Here is a 26,128-nt window from a genome sequence, read left to right on the forward strand (position 1 = left end):
CTCCAGACACAAACCATTCCCATGCTTGCCAACCAGATGTAATAACAAGTTTAATGTATAATGTCCTAAGCGCAATCAAGCAAGCACCACCTATTTCTTCCTAATCTGACCTTCGAATCTTGGTCCACCGACCTTTCTTTGGAGGGCATATAAATGCTGGCCCTTAGGCTTAGCGTCCCATCTCTTCTGCCACACATCTATCAAAATGGCTCTCATTTTACATTTGGCCTCACCTCTACCCAGTGGAACATTAATATCAATTCTATCTTGTTTCAAAGCTTTTTTGGCTAACTGGTCTACAATTTAATTTCTGACATGCACTGTCAACTGTGAGACCTTATATAGACAGGTGTGTGCCTTTCCAAATTATGTCCAATCAATTGAATTTACCACAGGTGGATTCCAATCAAGTTGTAAGAAACATCTCAAAGGATGGTCAATGGAAACAGGATGCACCTGAGCCAATTTCGAGTCTCATAGCAAAGGGTCTGAATACTTATGTAAAATAAGGTATTGCAAAAATTGCTAAAAACCTGTTTTCGCTTTGTCACAAACTTTACAGATTCACAATCGAGAGCATCTGTCGGGCTGTATACCACCTGGTACGGCAACTGCTCCACCACAAACCGTAGGCTCTCCAGAGGGTAGTGAGGTCTGCACAACGCATCACGGGGGCAAACTACCTGCCCTCCAGGACACCTACACCACCCGATGTCACAGGAAGGCCATAAAAGATCATCAAGGACAACAACCACCCGAGCCACTGCCTGTTCACCCGCTATCATCCAGAAGGCGAGGTCAGTACAGGTGGGCATCAAAACAGGGGCCGAGAGACTGAAAAAACAGCTTCTATCTCAAGGCCATCAAGACTGTTAAACAGCCACCACTAACATGAGTGGCTGCTGCCATACATGTAAAACATTTATCACTAGCCACTTTAAACAATGTCACTTAAATAATGTTTACATACCCCTACATTACGCATCTCATATGTATATACTGTACTCTATACCACCTACTGCATCTTGCCATCTTTATGTAATACATGTATCACTAGCCACTTTATACAATGCCACTTAATATAATGTTTACATACCCTACATTACTCATCTCATATGTATATACTTGTACTCGATACCATCTACTGCATCTTGCCTATGCTGTTCGTACCATCACTCATTCATATATCTTTATGTACATATTTCTTCATCCCTTTTACACTTGTGTGTATGAAGGTAGCTGTTGTGAAAATTGGTTAGGGTTAGATTACTCGTTGGTTATTACTGCATTGTCGGAACTAGAAGCATAAGCATTTCGCTACACTCGCATTAACATCTGCTAACCATGTGTATGTGACAAATACAATTTGATTTGATTTGTATTGTGTGTAGATTGATTAAAATCTTTTTAGAATAAGGATGTAACGTAACAAAAAAGGGAAGGGGTCTGAATACTTCCTGACTGAATGGAAGCAGATGATTATTCGTTTTTTACTCCACTGGTCTCGGGAAGAAATTACGAGTCCTCACCTTCTGAGACCGAGTCAAGACCGAGTACAAATGTATCTGACACCGAGACAAGACCGAGACACTCAATATGTTGTCTGAGACCGTGACAGGTCTCGAGTACTACAACACTYACTGCAACGTAATCAAAATCCTGCTATACAGATGTAGGATCTTAACTTGAGCCAGTTTGCTACAGCAGGAAAATAATCCTACACCAACAGGACATTTTTATTATTATAATAATTAACTGGTATTTTTGTAGGGGTTTGATACATTTTCCGTAAGGGTAAATCAAGTCTAAAATGTCAAAGTGGTAAATACTTTGTAATTAATTTAAGCATCAGCTGTCAGAGCAGCTTACCGATCATTGCACCTGTACATAGCCCATCTGTAAATAGCCCACCCAACTACCTCATTCCCAGATTWTTWTWATTTTTTTTCTCCTTTGCACCTCAGTATCTCTACTTGCACATTCATCTTCTATACATCTATCACTCCAGTGTTTAATTGCTAAATTGTAATTATTTCGCCACTATGGCCTTACATCCCTAAACTTACTACATTTGCACACACTGTATATAGACTTTTCTATTGTGTTATTGACTGTACGTTTGTTTATCTCATGTGTAACTGTGTTGTTGTTTTTGTCGCACTGCTTTGCTTTATCTTGGCCAGGTCGCAGTTGTAGATGAGAACTTGTTCTCAACTGGCCTACCTGGTTAAATAAAGGTGAAATAAAATTATATATAGTTTTTTAAATTACAAACTTCAGATGCCTTTTTATACTTCAAATAAACTACACGTTTTAAATGTCCTGCATTGCATCAAATTAAGATCCTACATATGTAAGAGGTGCTATCTGTCCAGTTTTGCTCTAAGCCTACTATAAGAAGTAGAGTTGGCTTTCAGAGTCCAGAGTAAAGTTCATGTACTAGAGCTAATTAGCCAGAGCAGGAGGAATGTATAGGAGGATAAAGCCTCTCCCAGATCTACTGAATGGTGAATTGAAGACCTCTAAATCCCAGTGGGATTACCATTTAAATGGTATGTGGTTTAAATTCTGTCTCCTTAGGAAGCTCCTCAGAGGTTGTCATACTGTACACACACACACAATAGGGTCACTCGGTTCCCGCCAGCAGATTATAATTTAATCATTAGTTAATAACGTGAACACACCGCCACCCTGAAAACAGTGAGGAGCTTTGACTCAACACAAGCGTTGTTGAAGTGTGCAATATATTTTTCAGTGACACGACTCCAATTTCTGGTCTTCTATATGGAACACTCATGTAATGACTGTCTATCACACTGCCATACAGATAACAATGTAGTACAGAGAGACTCAGTTGAATAAAAAAACAAGGCCTGTCAGAAGTAAGTCCAGAAACATATCTATTTACATTTTAGTCATTCAGCAGACACTCTTATTCAGAACAATTGGGATTAAGTGCCTTGCTCAAGGGCACATCAACAGCTGTTTTACTTAGTCACCTTGGGGTTTCAAACCTGTGACCATTCGGTTACTGGCCCAACGCTCTTAACCACTAGGCTACCTGCAGCCATATATGAGGAGCATCAATTTGCTTTCACACACTACTACATATTGCAGCATGTAAGCACTTTATGTCCAGAAAATGTTGATGTCCTATATAATGATTCCATATGAAGTGACTTTAGCCTGATTAAAATGGGCTCTTGGAGAACAATGAGGACAGAAGCCGTGGCCCAAGGAAGGGTGGAGGTATCAGAGAAGGTTCAGCTTGAGATCTAAATCAAGAGCCATTCAGTCGTTAAGCCCCTGTGCTGTGTGCTAAATAGAACAACACCTCCACTAAGCCTGCCAGAAAAGAAGACAGGATCCACATACTTCCCCCCTTTGTTTCAACTGAGAGCTCTCTATATTCTGTTTCTCAAATTGGCTGCCACCAAAAGGTACTCTTTTTTGGGGCATACTGTATACAGATCTTCCTCTGCATTGTCTTGCTTATAAGTTATAGATCACCAACACCATGCTCTGTTTAGCTATTTTACTTCAACACAAGCTGTGAGAGCACGTAAAATATTTCATTGCCTTAAAGCAAGTCTAAGATCACATAGTTTTACACTATGGATCCTCTCCTCCTCAATAAGCCATTTGTCTGTCTTGCTTTAGCACATGAATGCATCAAAACCATATATTTCATTGAGCATCCCATGTGAAATTCCTGACTTCCTTCAATGAAAAAAACACAATGACCGTTAGTTTCCTTAATTCACGCCAGCAGAGGCTTATTTGCCAAATATGTCACCCTCTCTTTCAAGTGCATGGCCACCATATAAACAACCTGCTTCACACCTTCACACACTTGATCTCAATGTGTCACGTCAAACTCTGGCTCCGCCTCACATCCCCCTTGTATAGCAGCCAGTGGTCCAGTCTGTCAAACTGGTTCCATCCTGGTTCTGGTCACCCTCCCTTCCCCCGGCTCCTCCTGGATCATGTGACCAGGGTGATAAATCCACAGTAACGGGACAAGTCGAAGAGTTGTAAAGTCAGGCCTTTGCTTCATCTTGAACTCCACCCTCTCTCTCTGCAGCCTGGTTCCTGGGACCCCCTCCCTCACCCAGGCCTCCCACTGGGCCCATTAAAGCCTGCATTGTTTCCCAGGGGTCAGGCTGGGTTTCATTTCAAACTTTAACGCAAACCAGGAAATGCACCTCAAGCATTTTAAACCAGAGTCAATGGACAAGAGACATTCCCAAACACCACTCCTGTTTCACACTGATCCAATAATGATATTGGCCTACTTACAACTACATTAGTGAACTAGATGCACAAGGTAACATTTCGAGTTAACCCTTTCAGTAATCTTATTTCAGCAATTATAACAATACTCCTTATCAACAGGTTTGTTTATACTGGAGGAAGAAAATTGAAATTCAAAAAATGTAACCACCCACTTTTGGTCAATTTGTTAATGAACTGAGCATCTCTTTTGATTTAGCTCCATGGTTTCTCTCCCCGTGTCCTATTACCTGTGCCATGCTGAGAAAAGAGACATATAGTGGCAACATCTTCCCTTTGTCAGATTCTCAGTCAGACAAAAGTCAATGGAGAAGCTTTTGTGGGTGACACTGGGACAAGGCCTGCTGAAGGGTATTTCACTCAGCATTTTGGTCTTGTGTTTCCATTACAATCATGCCCAGCTGAAAGGGAGCAGGGGTTGAATGGAGCTCCTGTACTTTTCCACTGTTACCTCCCTCCCTCCCTCTTTACATCTCTCTCTACCATACTCACTCCTTTAAATCAAATCAAATTGTATTAGTCACATGTGCCGAATACAACAGGTGTAGACCTTACAGTGAAATGCTTACTTACGAGCCCCTAACCGACAGTGCCGTTTCAAAACAAATATGGATAAGAATGAAAACAATATATACAGGGGGGTGCCGGTACAGAGTGAATGTGCGGGTGCACCAGTTAGTTGAGGTAGTATGTACATGTAGGTAGAGTTATTAAAGTGACTATGCATATATGACGGGGGGGGGGGGGGCAATGCAAATAGTCTGGGTAGAAATCTGACTAGATGTTCAGGAGTCTTATGGCTTGGGGTAGAAGCTGTTTAGAAGCCTCTTGGACCTAGACTTGGTGCTCCGGTACCGCTTGCCGTGCGGTAGCAGAGAGAACAGTCTATGACTAGAGTGGGCTGGAGTCTTTGACAATTTTTAGGGCCTTCCTCTGACACCACCTAGTATAGAGGAAAGGGTGCATACTTTCTCCTAACTAAGTACAGTACATGCCGACTCATTCTCTCTCCCGCTCTTTCTCTCTATCTCTATGAGACAGTAAGAAGATATAATCAATTTGCACCTTTCCAACAGTCAGCCACCATGCTGTTTGGTCTCTCCTGTCTCCATAGTATTATGTTAATTTATGCAGTTGCAGATTTGGCTCATAGTCATGACAATGGTGGCATGTTGACATCGCATACTATACTGGATAACATTTAACCCCCCCTCACACAGTACTGTCTCTGGGAAGCAGGCTGAGATCATACCAGGGATTACAGCCTGGGTCATTAGCATTGGGTAATTACATTCTAGCCAGATACCATGTTAATTCTATGCTAATTAATACTATATTAGTCACTAGTTTGTAAGATATTTCAGAGATAACATTATTAAACATTATTAAAGTGAATCCAGCTCATTCCCAAAATATTGATTAAGTAAACAAATAAGCCAAAAATGTTGAGTTTCTGTAACAGCATAAATGGTAATGTTGTTTTGCATTCTCTTTTGTCCTAAACAGCAACAAGTCTTGAGACAATAGATCCTGAGGCCTGCTGTTTTTTCTATGTTTTCTCCTGGCAACTTAGACATACTGCCGTAACACAAACACATTCATTTGAGTTCCTTGTTGAATACATCTAAAGGTACATTTAATAATAAAATCAATAACATGTTTAATTGTCACATACACCAGATAGGTGCAGTGAAATGTATGGTTTTACAGGGTCAGCCATAGTAGTAAGGCGCCCATTGAGCAAATTAGGGTTAAGTGTCTTGCTAAAGGGCACAAGGACAGATTTTTTTCACCTTGTCAGCTCAGGTATTCGTAGCAGCAACCTTTCGGTTACTGGCCCAATGCTCTAACTGCGAGGCTGCACTTTTTAACAGGTCTTTGATCTCAATATTGGAATGTAATCAATATTCATTGACGTGTTTGGTTATTTTTCTGTATAGCTCCTTGGGTTCTTAGAAGTGGCTACAGTTACAGATCCCTAAAATCCACCAAGAAAAAGCCACTCATCTAATTTCAAAATTCAACATAACCTGTGACACAAATCTAATTGATTCTCTTCACAGACTGGGGTACACTATGACTGAGGAATTATATAATTGCTATAGCATTCAATAAAAGTCTAAATGTTAAGTTTCAACCAAAAGGTAGCAAACGTAGGACATTTAGCATTTTTAAATATCATTGCTTTGTTGTCAAACATGAGCGTGCTGGCAAAAGTCCAGTGCAGCAGTTTGATATTGTGCTTGTTAATGTGGAGCCTTAACAGTCAGCACAACCTAATATGAACCAAATGGTGGTATTTAACAACACAGGTGCTTGTAACATTGGGCCATTTAAACCCCCCCTTTAATAAAAGTCTGTTTTCCCCAGCACTCCTAAGTATTACTGGTGGCTTCACAGAGGCTAACAGGCTCAGCAGGCTAATGGGCTCAGCAGCCTAACGGGCTCAGCAAACTAACGGGCTCAGCAGGCTAATAGGCTCAGCAGGCTAACAGACTCAGCAGGCTAACAAGCTCAGCAGGCTAACAGACTCAGCAGGCTAACAAGCTCAGCAGGCTAACAGGCTCAGCAGGTTAAGAGGCTAACAGACTCAGCAGGCTAACAAGCTCAGCAGGCTAACAGACTCAGCAGGCTAACAAGCTCAGCAGGCTAACAGACTCAGCAGGCTAACAAGCTCAGCAGGCTAACAGCCTCAGCAGGCTAACAAGCTCAGCAGGCTAACAGGCTCAGCAGGTTAACAGACTCAGGAGGCTAACAGGCTCAGCAGGCTAACAGCCTCAGCAGTCTAACAGGCTAACAGGCTCAGCAGGCTAACGGGCTAACTCCCACCTATCTTTTCCATTACCAGACCCTTCCTGTCTCGGGAAATACAAACTATAATGCAATCAAGCACTTGCTATTATTTCCATGTGAGTGTGTGTGTGTGCCTGTGTCCAGAGGGAGGAGGGGGGGGGGGGGTGGCTTGACTATCTAAATAGACTTGATCTAACTAAAAACAGCACCTAGAATAAATAGATTTGATCTAACTAAAAACAGCACCTAGAATAATATCCATACTATGCATAGGAACAAATGATTAATCAGAAAGGGATTAAGAACAATCAATATAGTGATCACGTCAAGCTATGGCCCTTTTTCATAGGGAGTATTAGATGGTGTTTTGTGTGTGTTAGATTTAAAGTGTGTATGCATCGGGGGTGGGTATTGGTAGTTAAAATAACACTCCCCTTGGAAACAAAGATCTGAGATATGGAGGACTTGATTTGGTTTGGCTGGATCAGAACTCACATAAAGGTTTAAATGAAATGAGGGGAAAGACCCTAGAAGGCCATAATAAGCAGGCGTTGGCATTGGCTATATTTAGCCTGTACAGATGCCACAGTTCCTGACCTCCCCCACTGTTATTGATCTTCACACACACAGCCTCTATCCCACTACCCTCGCATCCACAGGAACACACATAAGCACACGCACACTCCCCCCACCCAGAATTTGTGAGAAAGGGGACTTCCTGCTTGGATGAGCCATGGCAGGAGTGAATTGGTGTGTTGAGAGACAGAGAGAGGCATCAGCGGGCTCCTTTACATGATGAAAGACTGAGTGGATTTAACCCTCCTTCAGCTGAAGAAGAAACACAACTTCCAGAGCTGACAGGATAGGATTAGCATGTGGAAAGGGAGCGGACACAGTAGCCCCTCCCTTCCCTGAAAAGACAACACATAAGAGACAATAGGAAACATGAGAGAAATGTTCCCAGAGAATTCGTAAAAGGAACAACTCAGCTGATGGCTATGTTATGTTATGGTTAAACCACTAGACAAATGATCACAATGACTATCACATGCCAAGATAACCATTATCATACACATAGGGCTCAGCAAAGAGCTCTTGATCTGGTTGTCTCTAGATAGCAGGGCTGGCTCCAGGCATAAGCGACATAAACAGTCGCTTACACAAGGTGCAAGTTCGAAATTTGGTTGTGCATTAGCAGTTTTTCTCTTGTTATGACAGTCACTCAATTAGCCATGTCAGCTAACAATTTTTAGATTGGTAAGTTAGTCTAGCCAGTTATCTAAAATTGTAGTAATCATGGCCGAATACCGACCGGGCACGTGCCCAGGGGCCCTGACCGCCAGGGGGCCCCCAATGATTTTGTTAGTCACTCTCAGTCAGATATCAAGGCGTAAATCATGGCAAAATTGGTAGAATTGCAGGTAATGTGCTTTAAAACTGCCAAAACATTAACTCCCCCATGGCAAAATGGGTAGAATTGCATGAAATTTGTTATATTATTTTACATTTTCTCTCTGCCCCATTGCAAAATAAGTAGAACTGCAGAAAACATGCCTTAAAAGTGCAAACATTTCTCTCTGCCCCATTGCAAAATGAGTAGATTTGCATGAAAATTGTTATAAAATTGCACAATTTGCTCTCCGCCCCATGGTAAAATCTGTACAACTGCAGAAAACTTGCATTAAAACTGCCAAATATTCTCTACGCCCATGGCAAAATTTGTAAACTTACAAACTTAATTTTTCTTCGCTCAGTGCCCTCAAAAGGCTAGATAGAACACTGCCTGGTGGTAACCATGGTAGCACTGAGTGATGGGTCATACAGGTGTAGTATCTTAATCACTCTTTTGTTGCTGGGAATTGGAAACGCAGATGAGCTTCGTGTTTTACATAAATTCAATGAAAACCCACACTAACACATGGTTATATTAACAGTTTTGCACTTTCCATGTAGCCTACTTTTGGCCAACTAATAGCCTAACCAACAATAATGCAAAAATGATGTACAAAATGTTCAAATCCTGTTGCTGCACTATTTTGCTGTGACAATATATGTCAAATTAAGATCCCACATCTGTATACTACTCATGTTTCAAGAAGTTTGGGGTTTCAAAGGAAACTAATAGCGGACCACAATCAATGTATGGAGGCATTTACCATTGAAAGAAGAACAACTGATTCCACATTGAAAATAAACTCCCCACTGTGTCCCAAAAAAACACTACATTGATTTGTAACTCACCTAGGAAAGAGAAATGTGACAATCCCATTGACTGAGAACATTGCAAAGGTTTGAGTCATCTACAAAGTCCAAGGACATGATAGTTAGTCGGACTGACTGAATGGATTGGTTTGGGTCTGTAAATGAATAAATACAATTTTCTTCACCATTAACCTACACTTCAAAAAATTGAAAAGGGATTTGTATCAAAATGAAACACTGATGACTCTTGCATGGCACATATAATCTCAAATATTAATTGAAAGGTAGTACACTCTGATATGAATTCAAATGAGGTGAAATAAAGTGAAACTGTGTTAGGTTTGGAAAGGTAGTCAAAAATTGGCTAACCCAGGGGTTTAACACTGCCCAGTAGAGTAATCCTAATCTCTCCTCCATCACATAAACAATGCTGACTGGGGACAAAACCTTTTCCAGATGGGCCACAGACACAGACCACAGATCAATACATATGTAACCCCACTCAGCAGTACACAACAGCACTCAACTACACATACCAATACCCACTCTACTACACATACCAATACCAACTCTACTACATTCAAATTAACACACATTGAAATATGGAGAAATACTCTGAAAAGATGTGAACAGTCCTCAAATATGTATTCACTAATTCATGAAAATGAATTGATTATTCAAGAAAATACACAAACATATTTGGAATAACAAATATAAGCACACAATCCCCTACAACTATCAAGTAATTTATTGRATTACATATATGTATATCTTGGAAAGTACAGCTGCAACAAAAGTGACAAACTGGTCACAATATCATTACATAATGGGTTTGTAACCAGTCTTTTCTTTCCGAAGAAGAAAATACGAAACTAAGAAAATGATGTGACAAAACCATTGATTAGCCCTTCATCTACATGCTAGTCTGTTCTCTCATTTATACATGCTGATGTAAGGTTGCTTAAAGTATGGGCCATAAAGGCAATAGACCCAACCCCTTCCACTCTCCCATCCTCTCTTACCTTCCCATGTATCCATTTCATGCTTCTCCCAATTTGCAGGGACGCCATTCATGCACAGATTCCGCTAAAGAAAAGCCACAGGGCATGGGAGCCTCATGACTCTTGTCCTTCTCTCTCTCTGTCTCTCTGTCTCTGTCTCTGTCTCTCTGACAAACAACCTCTTCCGTCTACAGACTGTCCTCTCTCTGAGCATAGACTCCTAAGCCAACACCACTGGTCACTTTACTGCCTGGTCACATGACCACATAGTTCAAGCCCTGGGGTCACAGCTTGGCTTGAGGTCCAATGATGGTTAGGGGTTATCTGAGTGGAACTGATGGTCCTATTTTCTCTGCTGTTGAACAATGCCAAATGCCAAATTAGCCTCCCCTCCCTCTTTCTCTGGCACTTTCCACAGAGGACCAAAGTGCACGTCCAAGCATAAACACAGGTTCAAGCTGACAACACACACTGACATTAACTAATCAAGTCATTTTGTCAATAGAAGGCAAATAGAGTTAACCAAGGTGTCAGTGCTAGGTAGCAAACCAGGAACAGTGCACTGGAAAAAAACAAAGCCTCTAGATAATGCTTAACAAGTGTAAGATATTAATGATAATGATGTGTTCCTGCAGGTGATCACAATAATGATCCACCATTTATTGTCACAAAATGAACCCACAAAGCAACATTACAACATACAGCCAATCAAACAGTTCACAAATTAATTGCTTGGTATAGTGAACTGCCATAACTAGTTCTAAGTGAATTTTTTGTCTTTGTCTTAGTTTTTTTGCTTTACCATCCAATGGATTTTCCTCCTTCACCCCTCCAGTGTCCTCTCCAGGAAGCCATGTTATGAAGTGTCCAGTTCTGAACCAGTGGACCACGTACTCTACTGTTACCCTGTTACCCAAATGATTCTCTACCCTGTACCATCTTCTCCTGTGGACCTCACACTACCGGTCACCCTTGTCCTGTCCAGTCAGGTCTCAGCCCACCCTCCTGAGCTCCACCCTGCTAATAATYRAGCRACTTGTTCACTCTCCCACAGCCCCACAGGCTCACAACCCACAGCCCTCCCCCAATGTCGATGCTAATGAACTACCTCAGTAAGTCACATATAAGAGGCTTAACACATTCAAATGCCATGGAGGATAGGGAGAAACTGATAGAGAGAGAGGCAGAATACAAGGACAGATAAAATCAGATTTTATCAAGTGTAGGTGGGGTGGATAGTGACCATTGTTCATAGTGGTAGTAGTACTAGTATCAGTAATAGTAGTAGTAAAATAGCAGATTGATGATCCATCAACCAACCTGCTCTAGTAGTGTAGTAGCCAGAGACAAGTCTCGCCGTCTCCCAGATTACAGTAATGTCGAGGTATTTGAGGTAATATACACATGTAGCTAGAGTTATTAAAGTGACTATGCATATATAATAATAGWGAGTAGCACCAGCATAGAAGAAGGTGGGGGGTTGTGGGGGCAATCCAAACAGTCCGGGTTTCCATTTGATTAGCTGTTCAGGAGTCTTATGGCTTGGGGGTAGAAGCTGTTTAGAAGCCTCTAGGACCTAGACTTGGTGCTCCGGTACCGCTTGCTGTGCCGTAGCAGAGAGAACAGTCTATGACTAGGGTGGTTGGAGTCTTTTGACAATTTTTAGGGCCTTCCTCTGACACCGCCTGGTATAGTGGTCCTGGATGGCAGGAAGCTTGGCCCTGGTGATGTACTGGGCCGCACACACTACCCTCTGTAGTGCCTTGCGGTCGGAGGCTGAGCAGTTGCCATACAAGGCAGTGATGCAACCTGTCAGGATGCTCTCGATGGTGCAGCTGTAAAATCTTTTGAGAATCTGAGGACCCACGCCAAATCTTTTCGGTCTCCTGAGGGGGAATAGGTTTTGTCGTGCCCTCTTCACGACTGCCTTGGTGTGCTTGGACCATGTTAATTTGTTGGTGATGTGGACGCCAAGGAACTTGAAGGTCTCAATCTGCTCCACTACAGCCGATGAGAATGGGGGCGTGCTCGGTCCTCCTCTTCCTGTAATCCACGATCAACTCCTTTGTCTTGATCACGTTGAGGGAGAYGTTGTTGTCCTTGCACCACATGGTCAGGTCTCTGACCTCCTCCCTATAGGCTGTCTCATTGTTGTCGGTGATCAGGCCTACCACTGTTGTGTCATCAACAAACTTAATGATGGTGTTGGAGTCGTGCCGGGCCATGCAGTCATGAGTGAACAGGGAATATATGAGGGGACTGAGCACGCACCCCTGAGGGGCCCCCATGTTGAGGATCAGCGTGGCGGATTTGTTGTTACCTACCCTTGCCACCTGGGGGCGGCCCATCAGGAAGTTCAGGATCCAGTTGCAGAGGGAGGTATTTAGTCCCAGCGTCCTCAGCTTCATAATGAGCTTTGAGGGCACTATGTGTTGAATGCTGAGCTGTAGTCAATGAATATCATTCTCATATAGGTGTTCCTTTTGTCCAGGTGTGAAAGGGCAGTGTGGAGTGCAATAGAGATTGCATCATCTGTGGATCAGTTGGTGCGGTATGCAAATTGGAGTGGGTCTAGGGTTTCTGGGATAATGGTGTTGATGTGAGCCATGACCAGCCTTTCAAAGCGTTTCATGGTTACAGACGTGAGTGCTACGTGTCGGTAGTCATTTAGGCAGGTTACCTTAGTGTTCTTGGGCACAGGGACATGCTTGAAACATGTTGGTATTACAGACTGGATGGATTGTGGGTTTACTAATGCGTTAGTTGTATTGTGTGGACTATAACATTAATATGGTGACAATGGTGTAGGCTGTGTAGCGGTTAGCAGTTATGGTAAGAAGGTTTGGCTTGGAGAGGTTTTTGCGCCTGGTCATAGACAGCTGTTGTGAATCGACAAGTGAAGGGAAAAGATGAGAGGATGAGAGTGCATAGATGCGAGAAGGAATTATACAGCAAGCAAAGTGATGATGCTGTATGTGGCTGCTATGAAATTCAACTGTCTATGCGGGTGATCAGGGTTGTATTCATTCCGATGATTCTGTTGAAAAAGTTTCATAAACAGAAGCAAATGGAACGAAACGGGAGGAACCTACCGGAATTTGTTTACTGGCAAAATGGAAGGTTTTGCAAATGTTTGGACTAATGATTACACCCCAGATCAGCTAGATGCAGGCAAGAGTGTGCAAGGCGGTATTGAATGTGTCACTGTCTGTCACCTTGATTATTCCAATTTGTCTCTCGACCTGTGCACCTACGTTATAAACTTTCATTTGTAGGCTAGGTTGTAGCAACCTCATAATGAGTATATGTCACGTTCTGACCTTAGTTCCTTTTTTATGTCTTTATTTTAGTTTGGTCAGGGCGTGAGTTGGGGTGGGCATTCTATGTTGTTATTCTATGTTTTGTTCTGTGTGTTATATTTCTATGTGTTTGGCCTAGTATGGTTCRCAATCAGAGGCAGGTGTCGATCGTTGTCTCTGATTGAGAATCATACTTAGGTAGCCTGTTTTCCCACTATGGGTTGTGGGTAGTTAATTTCTGTGTCTGTGTTTCACCATACAGAACTGTTTCGGTTGTTCGTGTTTTTGTTCTGTGTTCATTTGATTTATTAAAAATCTATTATGGACACTTACCACGCTGCACATTGGTCCGATATTTCCTACTCCTCCTCAGACGAAGAGGAGTACCGTTACAGTATAGGGCAAATTCAAGAATCATGTAGTAGCCTAAACCTATCGATGTTACATTGAGCTGGGTGAATGTAATATGAATGACAGTCATCCAATATGCTGTAATAGAAATGCTCATAAAAATCCCTCCCCCTAATATTGAACAGCAACGACCACCACTGGTTTATATGCACAAATCAGAACACAACTCATATTCAGTAAAATGGTGGTTGTTTGTGTATTGCACTATTATTTCATATGATAGAAAAACAGACAGTGCACCATTCTACACTTTAATAAGATAAGCATGGGACAGACAGATGCCATATGTTTTTGGCAAGTCTGTACYTCTGAAGGTAATGTCATGTTTTGAAGGGCATAACCTCAGTTTGTCGACGCTAATAGGAAACCAAGCCTGATGATGAGGATTGGGGAGCTCGGCCATGGGAACTGGCCGTATGTCACCCTTGACCTCGGCACCTTCATCCCCCCCCCCATGCACATGGCGAAGATAAACAGCAAAATCAGCCATTTTGCCTTTAACCTTGAAGTCACAGCAGACGATGGTGCCTAAAATGACATTGGTTAGTTATCAGGGTGATGTGGAGAGGCATCATGTTCTACAACAAGCCCTGAGGCCCAGGTCAGGTCAGGTAGAGGCTACCCCTAAATGTCTCATGGATGTCCCAGGCCTTGTGTAGTTGGTCATGTAAATCCCAAACAATCCCGCTCTATCTGGTTAAACACTGAAGTAGGTTATAAACAGCGAGATCTACAAACTCCACAAACCTGTTGGATGCATTTACTYTTTGTTTTGGTTGTGTTTCAGATTATTTTGTGCCCAATAGAACTGAATGGTAAATAATGTATTGTGTCATTTTGGAGTCCCTTTTATTGTAAATAAGAATATACTATCTTTCTAAACAATTCTACATTAATGTGGATGTTACCATGGTTATGGATAATCCTGAATGAATTGTGAGTAATGATGAGTGAGAAAGTTACAGARGCACCAATATCATAGCCCCAAGACATGCAAACCTCTCACCATTACAATAACAGGGAAGGTTAGCATGTCTTGGGGGTATGATGTTGGTGCGTCTGTAACTTTCTCACTAATCATTATTCACGATTCATTCAGGATTACGGATTATCCATAATCATGGTAGTATCCACATTAATGTAGAAGTGTTTAGAAGCAGTCTATTCTTGGTCCTTTGTAGCTCATTTGGTAGAGCATGGCGCTTATATCACCAGGGTAGTGGGTTCAATTCCCAGGACCACCCATATGTAAAATGTATGCATGCATGACTGAAAATTATTTGGATAAAAGCATCTGCTAAATGATATTATTATGAAAATAAATAACCATATTTCTCCAAAAATATTACACGTTTCGGCGAATAGAAATTGGCAAAAGTCAAATCAAGGAGAGAAATTATTTGAAAATGAAACTTGATCTAAGAAGATGAATACAAATAACCATAAGAAATATAGGAGATACATGTATCAATTTGGGGATGATAAYTCCAAACAAAGACCAGGACACAACAATAGTGATCATGTAAAGTTGTTTACAGAAATGTTCATATAAACCAAAGAGCTTATTGTTAGTTTTTTTTGCATTTCCCTAAACGTTAGATCAACAAAGGGATGTATTTTGTTTATTGCTGAGCCTGATTTCGCCGTGCACTTCCTGAGGGTATTTCAAACTGAACTGAACTGGCCAGTGTCAACACTAACAAACATTAAAAACACTGATACCTAAACAGAGCATCTTTAGAATCAATTCATCATCCATTTAACAAGACTTATACTAATATCTTTAATATATTCTGTTTCATCCCAAGCAAAATATCAAATCAATCATAGAACACATGGCCTTCTACAGAACAGAACTTTGTGAATTTAAAAACTACTGCCAACAAAACTCTTTCTTTCGACCAGTAAAGTCATAGACAACCATTTGGTGTCATACAAGTAATGGATGAAGATACACTACCCCTAACGTCCTAGCCAGCTGGGCCCTTACAGAACATACAGTTAGGAAGGAAGCTTAGTCTCGTTACACACCACACCATCAACACACACACACACACACACACACACCACACACACACACACACACACACACACACACACACACACACACACACACACACACACACACAACCACACACACACACACCACACACAACACAATTCCACAGTGTCCAGCTGGCAGTAATTCAAGGGTGGTGAAATTGCACACATTATTTCATCAGTGTAATTCAGCTTAACGCAAGTTAAAGTGGTAACACACTGCTTTAGGAACACTGCAAACTAACAGTATGAGGTGAGGAGACATTCATTCCTGTACAGTAATAACACAAGGGAAAATCCCATATCGCCTATAGCTTATATGGAGAATAGTTTCTGTAAAAACATAAATGGGTTGGTGCGATGCCTATTAAATAACCTGGGAAACAAAAGATCAGTATTTGCGGTGCAACCCTAAACACAGTAAAAACCAACAACAACATGACTGTCAATATGACGTAAGCAGAGGAGAAGAGAAGGGAACATTTAGCGCTGCAGGGACCCAACACATGATGTCATATTACGTAAGCAGAGGAGAAGAGGAGGGCCATTTAGCGCTGCAGGGGACGACCCAACACATGATGGTATATTACACAAGCAGAGGAGAAGGAGGAAGGGCCATTTAGCGCTGCAGGGGACCCAACACATGATGTTATATTACACAAGCAGAGAGAAAGGGAAGGCATTTAGCGCCTGCAGGGACCCAACACATGATGTTATATTACACAGCAGAGGAGAAGAAGAAGCGGCCATTTAGCGCTGCAGGAGGACCCAACACATGATGTTTATATTACCAAGCAGAAGAGAAGAAGGAAGGGCCATTTAGCGACTGCAGGGACCCAAACTGATGTTATATTTACACAAGCAAGAGGAGAAGAAGGAAGGGCCATTTAGCGCTGCAGGGGACCCCAAACATGATGTATATATTACACAAGCAGAGGAGATGAAGAAGGGCCATTTAGCGCTGCAGGGGACCCAACACATGATGTTATATTACACAAGCAGAGGAGAAGAAGAAGGGCCATTTTAGCACTGCAGGGGACCAACACAATGATGTTATATTACCAAGCAGAGGAGAGAGAGGGAGGGCCATTTAGCGCTGCAGGGGACCCAACACATGATGTTATATTACACAAGCAGAGGAGAAGATGGGAAAGTCGTGTAGCGCTGCAGCGGGACCCAACACATGATGTTATATTATTACAACAAGCAGAGGAGAAGAGTGAAGGGCCATTTAGCCTGCAGGGGACCCAACAACATGATGTTATATTAACACAAGCAGAGGAGAAGAGGAGAAGGGCAATTTAGCGCTGCAGGGAACCCAACACATGATGATTCATATTACACAAGCAGAGGGAAGAGTGAGGGCATTTTAGCATTGCAGGGAACCCAACACTGATTGTCATATTACGTAAGCAGAGGAAGAGAGGGAAGGGCAATTTAGCGCTGCGGGGACAAAACACTGATGTCATATTGCGTAAGCAGAGGAAGAGGGGAGGGCCATTTAGCGACTGCAGGGAAACCAAAACCCCACATGATGTCGATATACGTAAGCAGAGGAGAAGAAGGAAGGGCCATTTAGCGCTGCGGGGAAACCACCAGCATTCATGATGTTCTATCGTAAGCAGAGAAAGAGAGGCAGGGCCATTTGAGCGCTGCGGGAACCCAAAACATGATGTCTATATGTAAGCAGAGAGAAGAGGGAAGGGCCATTTAGAGCTGCAGGGAACCCAACACATGATGTCTATATAGTAAGCAGAGAAGAGGGAAGGGCCATTTAGCGCTGCAGGGAAACCCAACACATGATGTCATATTACGTCGTAGCGAGGAAGAGAGGAAGCGCCCTTTAGCACTGCGGGCGGAAACCAACACGGGGGTGCGTCCTTACAGCCTCAACATGACCAGACTTCAGAGGATTCACAGCAGAGGGAGACAACAGAAACTAGTGGCAGCTCTGGTCCACTCACTCACTCAGTGGACCAAGAGACACAGATAACTCAACTGACAACTCGCGTCTTACCTACAAACACACACAGTTACTACAATCTCTCTCAACCTATGATCACTACAGGCAGACATGGATCCGTGCTGAGAGACCGACCGTAATGACACTACAGCGACTGTATCCCGTGCTAGAGAAGACAGAACCTATGATCACCTACAGCAGACAGGTAATACCGTGCTAGAGGACAGAACCTATGATCACCTACAGCAGACATGTATACCGTGCTAGAGAGACAGAACCTATGATCACCTACAGCAGACAGGTATACCGTGCTAGAGAGAGAGATGATGACAGGGAATGAGCCCAGCTCACAGACACAGTGTTTGAAGGTTTTAGTCTGGCTTTTACCATAAGCCTTGGATCAAACAACACACACTGCTTATTTCAGAGAGGAGCATTGCTGTCTCTGTTATAGGGAATCACTATAATAGTATCACTAGTATAAAATAATATCACCTCACTAAATGTGTGGTTTTGGAGGTTTATGATTGGTAAAACTATATGGAAAGCTATTGTCTTCCCCATGATGTGATAAACAATTTTCTGATGGTTCAATTTCTATATGTTAAACCAGGCTGGACTAGTATTGATCCTTACCTACACCACATTCAGTAGGGTTAGGCCTACAACACAGTGTTCTATAAATAAAGCAAGGCCCCCCACTCAAACCACTAAAAGACAGAGATAGTCACTGTTGTCGCTGAGAATCTTCCTGCGCCGCACATCAAGTGTCTGGGCTGTCTGGAGTTCAGGAGCAGAGGGGTTTGTGTGTTTTTAAGGATGAGACATCAAGACGTTGTTTTCTTCTCTCAGCCAACATGATAATGACAGGTTTCACAGACAGAAGGGTGCAGATCTCTGTCTGCTACTCCTCCTCCAAAAGGAGTCTGCTGTGGACTGTGGTCCTGGAGCCTGCCAAATTACAGTGTGATCCTCCCTCGCTTCCCTGTCTCTCTCCTCTCCTTCTATCTGTTTTGCTCGCTTTCCTGTCCCTCTTCTCTCTCTGTCTATCCTTCACTCACCTTCCATCATGTCTCTTTTCTCTCACTCGGTCTCTCCCTCACTTGCCATGTCTATTTTCTCTGTCTCTATAATCTTCATTAGCATTAGGAAGCTGTTTGCCCCTCTATTCTCAGTCTGCCTATCCCTCACCCATAGTTCTTTCCACTTTTTCTCCATCTTCAGTTTTCAGCCCTACGAGTATTCCCAGCATTCTATGAATGACCATGTTCACCTCAGTTAGAAAGCTCCTAGACTGAACCCACCTGGGGACTTATCATAGGAATCCTCTTTAGAGGCTCAATTCCAGAATGGCCGGCTAGTATTCAATTTGGCCTTAGCTAAATCACACATACTAGCCACACTGGATTTGCTTGACTGTGTGATAAAATGTCAGAGTTGAAGTGTCTCAGAGCATTTCAAACGTGCCTGTTAAGACAGCATGCATTCAGGTTACATTCCAGTCTACTTTTCATGTGTCTTCATGATAACATCTATAGAGCCCATATGACATTCTTTGTGGTGGTGAACAGTGGTGGTTCCTACAGTATCTAGTTCATTCCTGCTCCCTCCCCCTCTCTAGCTTATGCTCTCTCTTCCCCCATCTTGCTCATCCTTGCTTTCTCCATATCTAGCTCATTCCCTCTTTCCTTGTCTCCCTCATCCAACACTTCCCCAATGTACTTTCCTCCCTTCCCCTTCTCCATCCATCCATACCTCCTCTACCTCTTCTCACACCCCCTCTCCTCTCTCTCGTTCTCCTCTTGCTCTCCTCCTTTTCTGTCCAGCCCTCCTCTTCTTGCTCCAGAACTGTCAGATGGCATTAATTCCTTTCACGCTCATCGCCTGTAAGAATAACAGCCGTGAACCTCGCCGAACAGCACCATTCTCCTGCTCCAGTTAGCTTTACACTCAGACCAGCCTGCCTGCCTTGAAAATACCAACATTATTCATGTTGTGGCCCTTACTTACACAACATGCCCCACTAAAGGGCAAAGTTAAGCTGACGCGAATCTTAGTGGAAGAGGTCATGTTCTTGATGTAAAAAAAAATAAACAAATGTATATTGTATAATCAGGCCCTGCACCTTCATTATTAGCGTATGTCACCAACTGTAGCATGGACCTTCAACTAAAGTAAAGCAAATATTGTAAGAAAAAAGGAGCCATACAGATGTAAAATCTTAATTTGACAGTTGTTTTGAAAAACAATTCTGCAGCAGGAGGATTAGATAATTATATATTTTTTTAAATACTTCAAACTTTCTAACAATAAATACATTTTGATAGGCTACAGTAGGCTATAGTTAAGATATACTTACTCTATAAGATATACTTATAGACCAAATCARGAGGCTCATTCGAATTTCCTGCGGCACAGGAAAATTCTCAGCGACAACAGTGATCAAATTAACATCATATACCTGTATATTTACTATTATGACAGAGATATTAAGCAAAATGTTGAAGTAGCTCTTGAAAGCTCCAAGCATAGCATTGTATTTATGTTCGTCCTATGAAGCCAACAGAGTGAACATATTAAAGGCTATAAAAGATACACTATACAGTGCCTTCGGAAAGTATTCAGACCCCTTGACCTTTTCCCAATCTTTTTACGTCACAGCCTTACTCTAAAATGGATTCAAAAAATACAAAAAACTCTACACACAACAGCCCATAATGACAGCCCATAATGACAGCCCATAATGACAAAGCAAAAACAGGTTATTAGAAATTATTCCAAATGTATTACATATAAAAAACAGAAATACCTTATTTACATAAGTATTCAGACCATTTGCTATGAGAATCGAAGTTGAGCTCAGGTGCATCCTGTTTCTATTGATCATCCTTGATATGTTTCTACAACTTGATTGGAGTCTACCTGTGGTAAATTCAATTGATTGGACATGATTTGGAAAGACATTCACCTGTTTACAGTATATAATGTCCCACAGTTGACAGTGCKTGTCAGAGCAAAAACCAGGCAATGATGTAGGAGGAATTGTCCGCAGAGCTTCGAGACAGGATTGTGTTGAGGCACAGATCTGGGGAAGGGTACCAAAAAATGACTGCTACACAGCCCCCAGCTGTGCCCTGGACACCATATGTGAATTGATCGCCCCCCCATCTATCTTCAGAGTTCGTTCTGTTAGGTGACCTAAACTGGGACATGCTTAACACCCAGGCCGTCCTACAATCTAAGATAGATGCCCTCAATCTCACACAAATTATCAAGGAACCTACCAGGTACAACCCTAAATCCGTAACCATGGGCACCCTCTTAGATATCATCCTGACCAACTTTCCCTCTAAATACACCTCTGCTGTCTTCAACCAGGATCTCAGCGATCACTGCCTCATTGCCTGCGTGCGTAATGGGTCTGCGGTCAAACAACCACCCTCATCACTGTCAAATGCTCCCTAAAACACTTCAGCGAGCAGACCTTTCTAATCYACCTGGCCCGGGTATCCTGGAAGGATATTGACCTCATTCCATCAGTAGAGGATGSKWMGRTGCTCTTCAAAAGTGTTTTCCTCACCATCTTAAATAAGCATGCCCCATTCAAAAAATGTAGAACTAAGAACAGATATAGCCCTTGGTTCACCCCAGACTTGACTGCCCTTGACCAGCACAAAAACATCCTGTGGCGTTCTGCATTAGCATCGAATAGCCCCTGCGATACGCAACTTTTTAGGGAAGTCAGGAACCAATATACTCAGTCAGTTAGGAAAGCTAAGGCTAGCTTTTTCAAACAGAAATTTGCTTCCTGTAGCACTATCACTACCGCCATATCTCAGCTCACTGGTTACCATAGCAACACTCACCCATAGCATGCGCTCCAGCAGGTATATTGCACTGGTCATCCCCAAAGCCAACACTTCCTTTGGCTGCCTTTCCTTCCAGTTCTCTGCTGCCAATGACTGGAACGAATTGCAAAAGTCTCTGAAGCTGGAGTCTTATATCTCCCTCTCTAACTTTAAGCATCAGCTGTCAGAGCAGCTTACCGATCACTGTACCTGTACACAGCCAATCTGTAAATAGCACACACAACTACCTCATCCCCATATTATAACTTACCATCTTGCACTTTGCACCCCAGTATCTCTACTTGCACATCATCATCTGCACATCTATCACTCCAGTATTAATGCTAGATTGTAATTATTTTGCATATATGGCCTAATATTGCCTACCTCCCTACTCTTCTACATTTGTACACACCGTATATATATTTTTCAAATTTGATTTTCTATTGTGTTATTGACTGTACGTTTATTTYTAACTCTGTGTTGTTGTTTTTGTCACACTGCTTTGCTTTATCTTGGCCAGGTTGCAGTTGTAAATGAAAACTTGTTCTCAACTTGCCTACATGGTTAAATAAAGGTGATTTTATTTTTTATTTTATTGAAGGCCCCCAAGAACAGAGTGGCCTCCGTCATTGTTAAATGGAAGAAGTTTGGAACCACCAATCCTCTTCCTAGAACTGGCCGTCCAGCCAAAATGAGCAATCGGGGGAGAAGGACCTTGGTCAGAGAGGTGAACAAGAACCTGATGGTCACTCTGAACGAGCTCCAGAGTCCCTCTGTGGGGATGGTAGAATCTTCCAGAAGGAGAACCATCTCTGCAGCACTCCACCAATCAGGCCTTTATTGTAGAGTGGCCTGATGGAAGCCATTCCTCAGTAAAAGGCACATGACAGCCCTCTTGGAGTTTGCCAAAAGGCACCTAAAGACTCTCAAACCATGAGAAACAAGATTCTCTGGTCAGATGAAACCAAGATTGAACTCTTTGGCCTGAATGCCAAGCGTCACATCTGGAGGAAACCTGGCACCATCCCTACGGTAAAGCATGGTGGTGGCAGSATCATGCTGTTGGYATACATGCTGTTGGGATACTAGTCAGGATCGAGGCAACGATGAACGGAGCAAAGTACAAAAATATCCTTGGTGAAAACCTGCTCCAGAGCGCTCAGGACCTTCATCTTCCAACAGGACAATGGCCCTTAGCACACAGTCAAGACAATGAAGGAGTGGCTTCGGGACAACTCTCTGAATGTCCATGAGTGGCCCAACCAGAGCCTGGACATGAACCCGATCTAACATTTCTGAAGAGACCTGAAAATAGCTTTGCAGCAACGCTCCCAATCCAACCGGACAGAGCTTGAGAGGATCTGCAGAGAAGAATTGGAGAAACTCCCCCAAAACAGGTGTGCCAAGCTTGTAGCGTCATACCCAAGAAAACTCGAGGCTGTAATCGCTGCCAAAGGTGCTTCAACAAAGTACTGAGTAAAGGGTCTGAATACTTATGTAAATGTGATATTTCTGTTTTTTTGTTTTGTCATTATGGGGTATTGTGTGTAGATCGATGAGGGGGAAAACTATTGAATCAATTTTAGAATAAGGCTGTAACCTAACAAAGTGTGGAAAAAGTCAAAGGGTCTGAATACTTTCCGAAGGCAAGTGAATGTGAATGTGCAAGTAGAGATACTGAGGTGCAAAGGACCAAAAAAATAAATAACAATCTGGGAATGAGGTAGTTGGGTGGGCTATTTACAGATGGGCTATGTACAGGTGCAATGATCGGTAAGCTGCTCTGACAGCTGATGCTTAAATTAATTACAAAGTATTTACCACTTTGACATTTTAGACTTGATTTACCCTTACGGAAAATGTATCAAACCCCTACAAAAATACCAGTTAATTATTATAATAATAAAAATGTCCTGTTGGTGTAGGATTATTTTCCTGCTGTAGCAAACTGGCTCAAATTAAGATCCTACATCTGTATAGCAGGATTTTGATTACGTTGCAGTCAGTGTTGTAGTACTCGAGACCTGTCACGGTCTCGGACAACATATTGAGTGTCTGAGTCTTGTCTCGGTGTCAGATACATTTGTACTCGGTCTTGACTCGGTCTCAGAAGGTGAGGACTTGTAAAAAAAGCTGCACGAGAGCATGACAGCTTTTGGTATCACATAGCCTATGTACATTATTGAAGGAATCCTGCATGCCTGCGACTCGTGTGATGACAGTTTTGTACCATAGGGAGGATCCAAACCAATGGCAGTGTAATTACACGTTTGACAAGCAATTCCAAACAAATAAGCAAAACTCTGAGTGGAGAATAGTTTCTCATCACTCAGTCCTTCCTTCCCAAACCTGGCGTAGAGGGCTTAGACTAATCACAGCAGATTAGTTGGAGCTCTGATGGATGCTGAGCTGGCCTGTTAATCATCCCTGTGATGATAACCATAAATCATCTAAAAATTATTCTAATATTATTAGCAATATATTTTTACAATCACAGTTAGATGGAATGATCACAGTAGGTCAATATCTTCCAGAATAACAGTTTTGCCTCGTTGACATCTCTTCGCCTCTGTTCCATCAATGTCACAGTAATTCCGCAGTGTTAATACAGTATATATAAGCTCTGCATACTAAGTGAGCGAGGGGTAGGCGGTTACATGAGCGATGTAGCGTTGCTGTGATCTCCAGAGAGCCCTGTGATTTAGCTGTAAAATGACAGAGCTGCTGCCTCTCGTTGGGCTACAGTTGTGGAGCTAATGACATGCTGTGCCAGGCTAGCGTGACTATAAGCCCAGCCGGGGCAGACGGGAAGTGACAAGAACATAATTCTGTCATTACATCCTGGCTGGCTGGGTGAGACCTCTAATCAGGTGGGCAGGGATTCAGGCTTCATTCAAGCCAGGCTGGTCTGACTGGTTTCAGTCCCTCCAAACCCCTCTCGTCGGTGGTGGCACACACGATAGTGCATCCCTGACTGGGCCTGGAGGCGGACGCTGAGTGGCTGACGTGGATGATGTCCCAGTCACATTGCTGTGTTCAGCACCTGGAAGGGAGGAATGTAAAAAGCCTCCATGCCTGGTTGGTGGTAGGCTATCCAAGAGTCTGTATCACTGTGATAATCACACAGCCTCATCTTTACAATCACATACCTACCTGTTTAAGTGAACTGACTGTTACACAATGACCCGAGAGACAACAACATCTGGACTGAGCTGAGCTTACCTGCTGTTTGCTCTGAATCACTGAGACAAACTGTGCTGGGGTTTACTTTACCAGATGGGAGCTTTATGTGATGAGGTGCTGAAGATGAATCCTGGCAGTTTCTAACATGGTATTATCATTCTCATATACTTCAAGTGTGTTCAGTGACTGAACATGGTTAGAATGGAGGTTCAGGATGATTAATTGTTCAAACGTCAAGTGCAAATAGATTCAATTAAAAAGTGTTTGTGGTACTTACCAATATTACTGCCATTCATTTCATCTGTAAAACAGACAGAGAAACACAACATATTAATATACAGTAACTAGTACCAATGTAAAGGATCACTAGGCCTATTTCATAGTTTCATTAAAATCAATAGTCTTTCTTACCAAGACCCATATAKATTTTCATTCATATTCAGTCAAACTCTGCATCTCCTGACCCCCCCAATCCCAGCTGATTGGCCATGTTGTGTCTAGCTGTCACATATGGTGTGCTGTACACCCTCTTGGCCAGACAGGCTGGGGCCTGTATGCACGCATTCACAACACATAGYTATGCTATGTCCTGGAGCAGTCAGGAATCGAAAGCACAAATGAGTAATACGTGTTCTCACTCTTTACACTTTACGACGAAGACGTATTGAAAACCTAGGCTCTACACAGTCTACGCAACGGATCCGACGGAGGTTCATTTGCGTAGCTCTCTCTACGTAGTTTTACGTACTTTCGTGCGGCTGAATTTTTGGAACGCAACGCAAACAGAGCTCGGTAGCTCCGTTGGCGTAGACTGTGAAATCACTGTGGAGAGCTCTTTACACAGGCCTGCTGCCCTGCCCTTCCTCCTCCATCAGCAGTCCAGAGAAATGCTACTGACATCTTCACATTGACCACTGAAGACAGGTCAGTCTTCCAAGGCAAAAATGGTGACATCACCCACCGGAACACAGCACAATAAAATAGGCCACAGCTGTTTAGTTCTTTAGGCTACAAATTAGACTCAATATGTCACAGAGCATCAAATCAGACAGATAGGCCTATGAAAATGAGCGCTGACTGATCTCCATCGGA

General features: G+C 42.6%; 1 protein-coding gene across 1 annotated transcript in view; it reads right to left on the minus strand.

The window, feature by feature from the left end:
• The window catches only part of LOC111974205 (nuclear receptor subfamily 6 group A member 1-A), a 127,089-nt gene that overhangs the window by 27,352 nt on the left and 73,609 nt on the right, over positions 1-26,128 (minus strand). The window contains exon 3 of the mRNA XM_070446968.1: positions 25,314-25,337. Within this exon, the coding sequence (XP_070303069.1) occupies positions 25,314-25,337 (24 nt within the window). The remainder of the gene's footprint in view (positions 1-25,313; positions 25,338-26,128) is intronic.

Source organism: Salvelinus sp. IW2-2015, linkage group LG15, assembly GCF_002910315.2.
Source record: "Salvelinus sp. IW2-2015 linkage group LG15, ASM291031v2, whole genome shotgun sequence".
NCBI classification, from domain to species: Eukaryota; Metazoa; Chordata; class Actinopteri; order Salmoniformes; family Salmonidae; genus Salvelinus; species Salvelinus sp. IW2-2015.